Source organism: Engraulis encrasicolus, chromosome 7 (assembly GCF_034702125.1).
Source record: "Engraulis encrasicolus isolate BLACKSEA-1 chromosome 7, IST_EnEncr_1.0, whole genome shotgun sequence".
NCBI classification, from domain to species: domain Eukaryota; kingdom Metazoa; phylum Chordata; class Actinopteri; order Clupeiformes; family Engraulidae; genus Engraulis; species Engraulis encrasicolus.
Window position 1 is genome coordinate 49,991,485 of NC_085863.1, and position 13,221 is coordinate 50,004,705.

Below are 13,221 nucleotides of genomic sequence, written 5' to 3' on the forward strand. Positions count from 1 at the left end.
CTGCTCCTTTGCATCATCCTGTGCTACCGACCCATTCATACACTATGTGTGAGACGGTTACGGATTCGTGTGGAGTGTTTCACATATTCTAACAGTCAATTTCGCTCATAGTTTGACACAATATTGACGATTGTAAGATTATCCAGGAAAAATGCATCACATGTAAAATAGCCTACAGACCAAGGTATGATGTTGACAATTAGAAGGTATGAACAGATTAATTTACATACTGTTGATGAAAAACGTATAGGGTATGAATCAGGGTTTAGTGCTGCTCCTACTGATGACTTGTGAAACTCCTGCGCCCTGTTGCAGTGAAAGCCTTTGCCCTTGACATGTAGACTCATTGTGATGCAGGAGGGCCGGCTTCTCTGACTCACAGTTCAATCAATCATGGACATGTACAGGGGTACAGCTCGGTGTAATCTGCCGGGGTCATCGTTTCCCACGGGACACACAGGATTGAAGATGAAACTTACACAGTGAGCCATCGATCGGCCTCTGTCGAGGCAGTCGTTTTGCTCTTACTTCTTCACTTTTCAATTTGCAGACTTCTCTTCAACTTTACCTTATCTTCAGTTGTGTGTGTCGTGTGAGAGGGAGAATGTGTGTGTGTGTGTGTGTGTGTGTGTGTGTGTGTGTGTGTGTGTGTGTGTGTGTGTGTGTGTGTGTGTGTGTGTGTGTGTGTGTGTGTGTGTGTGTGTGTGTGTGTGTGTGTGTGTGTGTGTGTGTGTGCACTTGTCCTGCTTCTTGTTCAAAACCTGGGATGTGCGTACTGCTTTGGCTGAGGTCTTATGTGTGTGGGAGTATGCCTCTGTCTATGTGTGTGTATGTGTGCAAGCATGCATGCACAACGGGCATGTGTACCAATGAGGCTATATATAGAGAGGAGCTGTCCTTTTGCATGCCTTTGATATGCACCCAGTTGCCCGTCATGAGCGCGATCGTATATTTGGAAGAAGAGACTAAAGTCTTCCTGATGACAAACCTTACTCTAATGTAATTGTTTTGGTGGAAATGGGTAGTACTACGGCTTTTTATACCCTTATTTCTTACTATTTTTTTTTTAAGAATTAGCCAATCATCCAAATAGGTTTAGTGCATCTCCGATGCTCACTTTGATGTGCTCCTGTGAAGCATAAGTGATTTGATGTGCCACTTTGAAGCATATGAAAATAAAAATGAATGTCCGCACACTGCTCCCATCTTGCTTTTTTATTTCTCCAGTGAGCGCTTCCACTTTGAAGCATACTCTGAGTCTCCTTCCTGACTTCCTCGCTAACCCCCACATCTCCACACTGCCCTACCCTGCCTATATCTCCATGTACCACCTCACGCTGCTGGGTCTAGTACTCCCCAGCCCTCGCCCCATTTTGCAGTGGCCATGGCAACTTCTATTCTGCAGCACAGATGAACAAAACATCAATGGCAAAGAGCAGCGGCAAAACAATGCTGATAAACAAATCATCAACAATATCAGTGCACGCAATCTAACTTTCATATCCGAAGCATACTCCATTCCCACTAACCCCATTACTTCTCAGCTCTCAGCACCCCATCCACCGCACCCAGTCACTTTTTCATGTACTACCACCTATGGCTTAGGGGTCTAATGGCGCACCCCCCCACCAACCACCATCCCCATGTGGCAGTAGCAGCATCTTTCCTATGGCACAGCCACAGAGGCATCACTGCCATCATCTCCTCTTCATGTGCCAAGCATATACTCCACATCCCCACTAACCTCCACTAGTCTACTTCCCCCAGCCTGCCATGTATCACCACGTGCCACCTAATGCTGAGGGGTCTAATGCTACTTTACTCCACTCCACACACTCTTCCTCTCCCTCCCCTCTGCCCCCGTAGGGCTGATGGCACTCCGGCACAGGAGGCATCTCTCTTCTCTTTTGCGCGCCCGTGCCGCCATGGTGCTTCGTTCATGTCACTACTGACCCACTTCTATCTTCCCACCCCCATCACTGCTCCCTCCTCGGCCACTTTTTTTATTCTGCCTCGCTAATATACTAAGCACTAGCAGCCCTGGCACGGTCACATGTGCCATGAAATAAATAAATAACGTAAACTCATACGACCTCTGTTGCTTGCTGCCCTCTAGCACAGCAAAATGAGCTATTTTTAGAGTAAGACCACCACGTGTAACTCAAGCAGCAAGCGCGAGAGAGAAAGGGTGAGACTGAGTTTCACATCCCGCAAATTTACCCTGCACATATCCAGTGCACATCCAGTTGACAGTGAAACAGACTTAAATGTATGTCCTCTCCTCTGTCCAGTGAAGTACTGATATTGGGAATTCAAAAATGTAATCTCTTTTTCAGCCCAGAATCCTGAATCAACTTGCCATCACCCCCATCACCACCATCATCATCATCATCACCATATTAATCATCATCATCCTTCTTTTCCTCCTTATCATCATTTTCATCAAATTAATTACTCATATCTATACTTGTGAAAGACATCATCATCATCATCGTCATCATCATGATGTGAAATGACATGCTCATGTAGGACTGTGTGTCATCCATCTGTTGTACTGGTCACGTGTGTGGCATTCAGAGCTGAAACAAGGTCATCTCGGTGGCATAGATTCACCTCTAACTCTGGAGAGAGGGAGAGATGACGAGCACTCGTGGCTGTAATGACGCTGCATTTTAAAACGGCATCAGTGACAATAGTGAGAGTTTTGAGGTCTCAGTGGCAGGACATATTACCAAAAAGGATTACTGGCAGTGAAATGATAAGTGTGTGTGCGTGTGCGTATGTGCCTGTGTGTGTGTGTGTGTGTGTGTGTGTGTGTGTGTGTGTGTGTGTGTGTGCGTGTGTGTGTGTGTGCTTAAAATGCATTGTCAGTTGGAGCTGAGCTTCTGAATAGTTGTGCTCATTCAACATCAGCGAGTAACACCATGCAAGCTGCCCGCATGTCTTGGACATTCACTGTAAAAATGATCATGAAAACATTTACAACGCCATTGTTGTCACAATGTATAATGAGGTCATGATCCTTGCATACAGCAACTGTTGTTGATCTTTTAGTTGCGTTGTATTATGGTTAGGGATGCACCGATACACATTTTTTCACTTCCGATCCGATCCCGATATCTAAATTTGGATAGCTGCCGATACCGATACTACTCTGATCCTATACCAAAACCACATATATGCATGGGTTTCAACTTGAGGTAGGCCCAAGTAGGCTATTTGGTCAGAGAAGGAAGTTAGAAGAACAGGACACCAATTAATAAGTAAAAAGTAACAAGTAAAAAAGTAACAATCCCATCCTGAAAACTAATATGCAAGTGTTATGATTTCAAATTAACATTGGAAATGGCTCAATGTCAGTATCAGGAAAGTTCCGATACTTTGGGAAAATTCCGATCCGATCCGATCTCTGAATTATGTTGATATCTGAACCCGATACCGATACACCGATACCGATATCGCATCCCTAATTATGGTCAAGCTATTTGTGAAATATATCCTTATATGTTTGTATATACAGTACAGTAGTAAATAGTATGGTTGAAAATGAAACACATCTCTCTGTGTCTCTATCTGTCTCTCTCTCTCTTTCTTTATCTCTCAGACAATATATGGGCAGACCAGAATTTGGGCTTGGACTCGGACCTACCTCCAGGATGGCGCACCATACGGGACAGCACGGGCACCTACTACTGGCACGTGCCCACGGGCACCACGCAGTGGCAGCATCCGTCCTACACCGCCGAGGACGAGCAGAATGCCATCAATGGCATCACTGCCAGCAATCTCAAGGCGGGTCATTTCACGTGAAATCAGACACTTTGGGACCCAACCGACACGGATTTCAATCATACTTGGTGTGCCTTTTCAGTAGCAAGGTAGCACCCCAGAACTGCATTGGTTTGAATCTGACACTAATATTAAGGGAGAAACAGACTAGGAAAGGTTCACATGTGAGGGTAGGACACTATACATTCAGCCTTGAATATATCAGTCAGTGTTAGTCACAAAAAGATGCCTGTGGTGTTGTTTGAAAGCTCTTTTCTGGCTCTACATATTACACAATCACCTTGGAATACAACTACTCTCAGAATATGAATTATGATAAATTGAAAAATTAAAAATTGAATATCTAAAAAAAAATTAAAATGGCCAGTTCCTTGTCCAAACGTAGCCGGCAATGTCATGAGCAGCACCTAAAATGCTGGTGTTCGGGTTGTTATTCATTTCAGAGATAATTTGACTCACATATATGGCGTCATACAGACCACTTACTAATAATATGGTAATACCATAGTAGCATCACATGACAAAACAAAAACAAAACAAAAATGGTCAGTGTCCATGGTCCCAGGTTTCAGAAACTAAGGCAGATGTCCATTTATACACACCAAATGATGATATGTGAATGTTTTGAACATTCCTTCTCTGTGTACCTGTGTCATCTTCCCTTTACCGTACTTTAAAGAGATAATCAATGGCTACACTCTCATTTTGTACTCTACCAGTGCATTTGAAGCAGCAGCTGTGTCTTTTGTAGATAATGTTATAAGTATGTCCCGTTGCAGTTACAGGTTTCCACTACCAGAAGCACATCCTGATGATCCATGACAAGTCTATCTGGTCTGAAGGGAAAAGTGAAGGATGGAGATGGCCCCATGAGGATGCAGGAAGTTCAGTTTTCACCTCTCCAGTGCTCGGCATACATTCCTCAGCACATGCTAGCCACCAGTTGCCATCATATACAGCTACAACATACCCTTTGATGCTTGAAAATGTAACACATTCCTTTACTGATCTCACTCTTTCAACTCTGCCTTCTCTGAATGCTGAAAATGGCCTAACTTCCACTGTTGTCCATTGACAATGGGCAGAAGCTGTGTAGTTTTTGAGTACCTGAATAGTTCTTGCAGATTTCAAACCCTTTTTCAACAGGTTCTCAGCTTCATGATGGTACATCTCTGTTGTGGCAAACTGGCAATGGATGTTCTTGACATTATCCTTGACTGACTCCCTTGAACCAGGAACGTTTTTAAATCTATAGTTTTGTAATTCAAGATGCTATTCAATCATTTCACTGGAACAACCAGTGCAGGCCATAATCCATCCATATGTATGCTACTACCAAGATCAGTTGAAACTGGGAAAAAAATCTGTTTTGTTGTTATTTCAGACTGCAACATTCATGATACAATTGCTGTACATCTGTTTCAGAAGCTCCTAATTCAGTTCCTCAGTGACACTTCATCAATGACAGAACGTCCAAAGAAGATCCTATATTTTTTCTGATGGCTGTGCTGCAACAATATAGGAACCTCAAAAACACAACAAATTTGTGCCACCACGAGGCAGATTTTCACATACCTGCAGAGTGGCACTTTTTTGCCACATCACATGGCAAAGGTCCATGTGATGGCGTTGGAGGGACAGTTAAAATGGCTTGCTGCACGAGCAAGTCTGCAACGTCCTATTGACAATTAAATTGTAACACCAACTGTTTGAATTTGTCAAGGATAATGTCAAGAACATCCATTGCCAGTTTGCCACAACAGAGATGTACCATCATGAAGCTGAGAACCTGTTGAAAAGGTTGGAATCTGCAAGAACTATTCCAGGTACTCAAAACTACACAGCTTCTGCCCATTGTCAATGGACACAGTGGAAGTTAGGCCATTTCAGCATTCAGAGAAGGCAGAGTTGAAAGAGTGAGCTCAGTAAAGGAATGTGTTACATTTTCAAGCATCAAAGGGTATGTTGTAGCTGTATATGATGGCAACTGGTGGCTAGCATGTGCTGAGGAATGTATGCCGAGCACTGGAGAGGTGAAGCTGAACTTCCTGCATCCTCATGGGCCATCTCCATCCTTCACTTTTCCCTTCAGACCAGATAGACTTGTCATGGATCATCAGGATGTGCTTCTGGTAGTGGAACCTGTAACTGCAACGGGACGTACTTATACATTATCTACAAAAGACACAGCTGCTGCTTCAAATGCACTGGTAGAGTACAAAATGAGAGTGTAGCCATTGATTATCTCTTTAAAGTACGGTAAAGGGAAGATGGCACAGGTACACAGAGAAGGAATGTTCAAACATTCACATATCATCATTTGGTGTACACTGTGTATAAATGGACATCTGCCTTAGTTTCTGAAACCTGGGACCATGGACACTGACCATTTTTTTTTTGTTTTGTCATGTGATGCTACTATGGTATTACCATATTATTAGTAAGTGGTCTGTATGACGCCATATATGTGAGTCAAATTATCTCTGAAATGAATAACAACCCGAACACCAGCATTTTAGGTGCTGCTCATGACATTGCCGGCTACGTTTGGACAAGGAACTGGCCATTTTAAAATATGAGTTTTTTAGATATTCAATTTTTAATTTTTAAATTTATCATAATTCATATTCTGAGAGTAGTTGTATTCCAAGGTGATTGTGTAATATGTAGAGCCAGAAAAGAGCTTTCAAACAACACCACAGGCATCTTTGTGACTACCACTGACTGATATATTCAAGGCTGAATGTATAGTGTCCTACCCTCACATGTGAACCTTTCCTAGTCTGTTTCTCCCTTAATATTAGTGTCAGATTCAAACCAATGCAGTTCTGGGGTGCTACCTTGCTACTGAAAAGGCACACCAAGTATGATTGAAATCCGTGTCGGTCGGGTCCCAAAGTGTCTGATTTCACGTGAAATGACCCATGTACTAAAGCTGGACAATGACATCACTGGCATCAGTCTCAAGGTATAGCCAAACAATGCCATCACTGCCAATACTCTTAAGGTATAACCCAGTGATTCTCAACCTTTTTTGAAAAACGCCGCCCCATTGACCTCATCATAAGCCTCCCAATGCCCCCTTGAATGGTCATAAGCCTACCAACACCTCCCCTTAGTATTAAATGATAAAATACACCAATGCCCCCTCCCCTCCCCCCAATTGCAACTGAGGGCCTCCCCCCCTCAGCTGTCTCCTTTTCAACACTCCCCAAGGACTCCCTAACACCCCTTGGGGGCTGTACAGCCTCCCTTTGGAAACACTGCTATAGTCAGACACCACCATGCAGTGACATCTAGCCAAACCAGGCCTGCAGTGGTAATCTAAATACACAGGGCATTTCCCAGTGAGTCATCAGTCCTCAGGGGCCAATGCTTTTGTTTGTTGTCTTTTTTTTAAGCTGGGCCACAATTACAAAGATTGTACACAAAAATGCCTGGGTATTTTTTATGGTCCCAGACCAGCCACAAGCTAACCTGTCTCGTGCCAGATGAATTTACTGTAGTTCTGCATACTCCACATGCCCTTCCACTGACCTCTAATAGGTCGCTACTACATTCAGCTGGTGAGAGCCAGATGAGGATCTTTGTGCCTTTGCCAAAAGTATAATGGAGTGATATGCAGCTTTGTTCATTACAAGCTGCGTTTTACGTCCGTACTCGACTGACTGTCTAATTGAGAAGTGCACTGTCGGGAAAGCCAGTGTGATAGATGGTTCTGTCCTTTGTGTCATCCCTTGTTCCTCAGAGCATCAGTGGCGAAGAACAGCGTGATTCTTCGTCCAGGCTGGGCGCCAACCCAAGCAATGAAAGGTACAACACTCTTGGCGCCTACTGCATGCATAATGTTGCTACACACTCTTCTACACCATGGTATACACTGTACAAACAAAGATGCATTGAACACAATTTAATAACTTATCATTTATTCTATTCTATTCTGATCTGGTCTATTCTATTCTATGTGACCCTGTGACGGGTCAACCATGCACCGTCACTGCAGCCAGGTGCTGCCAATTATTGAGACTCTTGCCATGACCATTTTGTGTGCACTTTGGGACAATTGTTTGCTTCATTGTTTTTAAATATGTTCTGAGTTACCATTGAGCATTATATATTCTTTACAAACATTTCATTCACCATTTGTTTCAGTGGATATTCTCCTGTAGTGTTCTAAGAGCTCGTTAAAACCATCAAACATTATTGGGAGTTTTACAAATGCTAGCATCATCATCATTACTACAACCTCTCCCAGTTTAAAACATTTAATAACTTCATCCCATTTTGTGTTAAGTTAAAATGACCACAAAAAGTACAATTTACTTCTAACATTGAGTTTATTTAGTTATAAATTTAAAATCATTCATGTGCATGCCCAAACATTTCCACCTTACCATCCCTGTAGCACCTGGTCCGTCAACTAAAAGAGTCTGTACTGCTCCGCGTTCAGAATAAGAGCCTTCACTTCCTCCCGTTTACAGGAAGTAGAGGGTCTGATTATTTTAAAATGTATTATTAGGCTGTAACCTTTATATTTGCGTGGTTAAATGTCAGCAGTTGTGTTTTAAGACACTTGTGTATTTATTTCATGTTTGCATGATTTATGTTTAGGCTGTTTAAAGCATTTAAGAGTATATTTCACCTCAGACACCCCTGTAATGTCCGTGCGGGTTGGTATGGTCCAACTTCTGTCACGTGACGGTGGTGTTCAAATGGTCAGAAATGTTCTAAGCTATGAGATAGCCGTCTCTCATTGGCTCCCATTATAGCCCCGTTGGCGCACGCAGCCAAGTAAAAGATGAATGGGAGCCTATTGGGCTAAATGGCTCAGCAGGGATTTGTGACGATTCTGTTCTCTGGTTTGTAAAGATGTGTGCACATTCTGTACCTTATCATGGAAGTTGTATTAGAAGTGAAGTTAAAGGTTCCTGACATGGCTTTGTTCTCCCAAAGACGTGTTAGTTTTGTCCTGCAACACGCTAGCATTCGGCTAATACCTGCTGGCTGAGGAATCTCTGCGACTATTCACGACCAGAGCTGACGAGAGACGTACTCTGACTGATCCTCCTAGCAGAGACATCTACGGTCACACACCTCAACCCCCACCACCGTCCAACATGTTAATTGAAGGTGCCCAAATTCTTAAGGATGAGCGCAGTCATTTCCTTTACCCCATGTACACATGCCGCTTTTCCACCACCTTAAATGCAATAAATAACAGTGTCCGCAACAATCCTAACATAACTTTAAACACATCACGACATCTGAAGTCAGACTTAAAACTACAAAACAAATGGCGTATGCCGTAAAGTCGATTGTCACGTGTTATGTCATTGCTATAGTTGAAATAAGGGTCATTTTCACGAATCTAACACTTGACAAGATGCAAACGTGTCGGCAAATGCTTTCACTTACTCATATCTATCGAACGCGACTTCATTGTTTCCAGGGAAAAAATCACACGGGCAGATAGAACTAACGACGCGGTACAGCCCCATTGGCACCCATTCATTATTTACTTGGCTGCGATAACATAGCTGCAGTGCCACTCCTGGCCACACCAGCTAGTTGTCGTTCTTGTACAAGATTCCATTTTCTTTGAAATGGTGATTGTTCCATTCTGTTGGGAGAGCTGCTGATGATAAGACATGTGTCTTGAGCTCTCACCCAGAGGTATCGGATTTGATTTCGTTTGCTGATGTAAGCTAGATTCATTTCCTCCTCTTGACTGCATTTAGTCATTATCTTTTTTTGTTTTGGTTATCATACCATTTTTTTTGTTTGTACATTTTTTTAAAGTCCTTTTCTTTTGAAGTTAAGTTAGTGTTTATCTTTTGTTTGAGTGATGCCTAATGGCTTTCTTTGGGTCAAGAAAAATAAACAACCCATCATCTGAGAACGTGTTTGTGTCTTCCTGAGTGCTCAACAACTGCTCTAAGACTGCTGGGCGGCGGTACCTTTAACAGACCCTATAAATTAATTTCCACAGTGTTGATTCAACACTGTAGAGAGCAGGGTCAACTAATACTCTGATTTTAAAGGGTTGATTTAACACTTTAAAATGCATTGTGTATTCTACTCCATTCTATTCTGTTTAACTATTTAGCCAAAGAATGGGGGTGCTGTGGCGCAGCCTCTTAGCCCACCACTTATGGATTTGCGTGCCCAGGGGCACCCAGGTTCGAATCCGGCCTGGGTCATTTCCCAACCCTGCCCCAACTCTCTCTCCACCCTCACTTCCTGTCAACCTTCACTGTCCTATCATAAATAAAGCCAAAAAGGCAAAAGAAAAGCCAAAAAGCATCTCTTATTGATTAGTTAGTCTTAGGAAATAATGTTATTGAGACCTGAAAAGATACACTGAATCAGCTAGAGAAAATAAGACATACTGTACTGTAGTTACTGCATACACCATAGGAAAATACTTGGCTTACAGTTACACCTCAGTAATGACTGTGGGAGAGAGGCGAGGAGCAAATCAATGACTCCATGGGCTACATTGTAGCCTGTTCTGCTGCCCTGCGGTAGGAAACTGATGATGAATGGCCTCTGTGGGGCCCATACAGTAGCTCCGACTGCCTCGCTAATTTACGCATGATACGGCTGGCTCCAGCACAAGCTCCTTGTAGAGGCAGGGAAATTGCTAGTCTTGCATGTGTCTTTTGCTCATTTGAGTATCCTTGATAGCTTCATTTGCCACCAATTTGGACGACGGCACATTATTTCCCCCCCGGGGAAATGAGCCCAACCGTCTGCCTGTTTTTTTTTCACCTCCTGTTTTTTCCTCCTTAAAATGCCTGAGCAGATGCCATTTCTCCACTGCTAGGCAGCAATTCAGGAATTGGAAATCCCATTTTGGGAAGGAAGGAAAGGGAAGATGCCGGTATACGGCAGTATCCTGTTAACACGGACACTTTGCCCTGACTGGCCGTGGCTGTGCTCTCTAGACAGGCGAGGACACGCCCCCAGTGGAGTCTTTAACCTGTCACATCCAATGTGACCCCTGCTGGAGGCTTCTCCATAGAAAGCAAGATTAATTGGAGCAATTTGAGGCCGTTAATCCTCCGGGGAGAAGCTCGAAGAAGAAAGAGGAAAGAACAGAATGCCTTTCTAAGGTTTTTTTTTTCAGAGAAAGAATCTCAGAGTAAGACATAGAAAGAGAGAGAAAGGGCAGACCCTCCAGTAGCACTTGTTAAGGTCTCCTTATACTCTCAAGACACGTACTGTCAGTGTGTGGGGGGGTGTAGAAGCAGATTACAGACAATTCAGCCTGGGAGAAATATACCTTGAGCGCTGCAAAGGGTCGTTTCAGCTCTAAAGAGGGGGGCGTGGTGGCTGTTTGGGTACGTGATCTGCCGCCACCCCCCGCTGACAGTACGTGTCCTGCAACTGAAGGAGTCTGAACCAGGTTTTAGTCAGCAATATGATGGCCTACCATTTTGAAGTTTAACTGCACTTCATCTAATCAGCATCAATAAACATTCGACCTTTCTTTAACACCTTAGTTGAAAACCCCTTGTATAAGATTGACATGACATTGCCATAACTATGACAAAATACTTGTCATCATGAGCATTAATGAATGTCAATGACTGCTGTCATTAATTTTAATATGGTGAATTGTTAGTTTTTACTGTCAACCTGACCTTTTTCAGGTTTCAAATAAGGTTACCTTAACTTTCTTTGATGTTTTCAACACAGCAGAACACAAAATCCTCTTGGTGTACAGTAAGCACTGAGGTAATTGTCCAGATTAAAAACTTCCTTTGAACTGGAAGACCATTTTGTGTTGAGAAGAAACCCAGCTCATTAGAATGGGCTAATCGGTTTGATGGTGGCCAGATTGAGAAATTGAATAATTTAGCCTGTTCTCTCATGAAAGTAATGATGAGCACCACTGCTGAGATAATGAGACAGTTTAAAGAGATACAGCACTGAGCAACTTTTTGTTACGTTGTAGAAGATGTGTTTCCGAGAATGAAATATTCACTGTCAAATGCCTGTGAAGATTCTCATTCGTCCAGGTCATGTTATCTAAGTTTTAAGCAACTGAGCAACTTTGAGTTTGAAAATAGTTTTTCTCATTGAAGGATCTTTGTGAGTTTCTGAACGGTGTAGGGGAAGCTTGAGAGTGTCTCTTAAAACAGGTGGATCTGTAGACCACTCCCCTCTCCTCATAACAACAGCAGCCACATGTCAAGGTTTGAACTGGAGTAAGACTGAGAGACATTGCTGTCACTTGTGTCTAATCTAGAGAATGAAACTACTCTGATGTTGAGGAGTAGTTAAACTTCCTAGGCAGAATGGTGTGTAGCAGACAATTGATAATGTAGGCCTGTAGGAAAAAATCAAAGTCTTCAAAGCCTTTCGATAGGTAAAGAGAAGAAGATTATCAATACCATTAGGCCTACTAATAATATCAATACCAAAATATCTGCTTCATCTGCATTAGTAGCCTTAATATTTACACATCGTCTCATAGTCACTCTTAAATTAAATATTAGATACAGTATAACAGGGAATGTCTCTATTAGTGTCTGAAAATGAAGACAACACTTTAGATGTCATCTGAAGTACAAGCAAGGCAGTATCGAGGGAGTAATAAATGCTCACATCTTTAAATAGCTTCTTTGTGTGGTGCGCCGTCATGCAGAAACGAGAACAGGTTGCTTGTTTGATGTTTCCCAACACACTGAAGCGATATATTACCGCTACTCATAACCTGCCTGAGGAGACTCAAGAAAATTGAGTTTTAAATTGAAATGTTTCAGCAGCTGTATCATTGAACGCCTCATCTCATTTGATCTCGTTGAACTCCTTCCAAGCCAACAATGCTTTATCTAGCTGTGCAGAATTAATATAAATAAAATATTGTGAATGTGAATATAAATTATGTATTCCTGAAATAATACTCTTAATATTACTGGAAGGGCAGCCAAATGGCTGTGTGTGCATCTATTACTTCCGCTGGTGTGGTGTTGCATTAAGAATTAATCTTTTTATGGCAATGTTTTGGCTCTGGGCATGAATGTGAATGATGTGTTATAAGTGGGCGCGTTCAGATGACAGCACGTCACAGTCTTGAGCTGCACAGTAATTGGCTGTGGAGGCAGGTGTCCCTGGTGTGACATCATAAATTTAATGCAGTCCCATGAAACACTGTCACCCATGCAAATCAGTATGACCTTCTTTTTGCAGGAGAGTGTGACAACAGTCATAGCAGCTATTAGAGCAGTGTGAAAACGGCAAACATCAAATACACACACACACACACACACACACACACACACACACACACACACACACACACACACACACACACACACACACACACACACACACACACACACACTCTCTCTCTCTCTCTCTCTCTCTCTCTCTCTCTCTCTCTCTCTCTCAAAGGAAAAGGAAAAGGAAAAGGGAACGGGAGTA

At 42.7% G+C, this 13,221-nt stretch overlaps 1 protein-coding gene across 1 annotated transcript in view; it reads left to right on the forward strand.

The window, feature by feature from the left end:
- apbb3 (amyloid beta (A4) precursor protein-binding, family B, member 3) overlaps positions 1 to 13,221 on the forward strand; it is a 45,740-nt gene that overhangs the window by 15,193 nt on the left and 17,326 nt on the right. The window contains exons 2-3 of the mRNA XM_063202263.1: positions 3,605 to 3,792; positions 7,538 to 7,602. Of these exons, the coding sequence (XP_063058333.1) occupies positions 3,605 to 3,792; positions 7,538 to 7,602 (253 nt within the window). The remainder of the gene's footprint in view (positions 1 to 3,604; positions 3,793 to 7,537; positions 7,603 to 13,221) is intronic.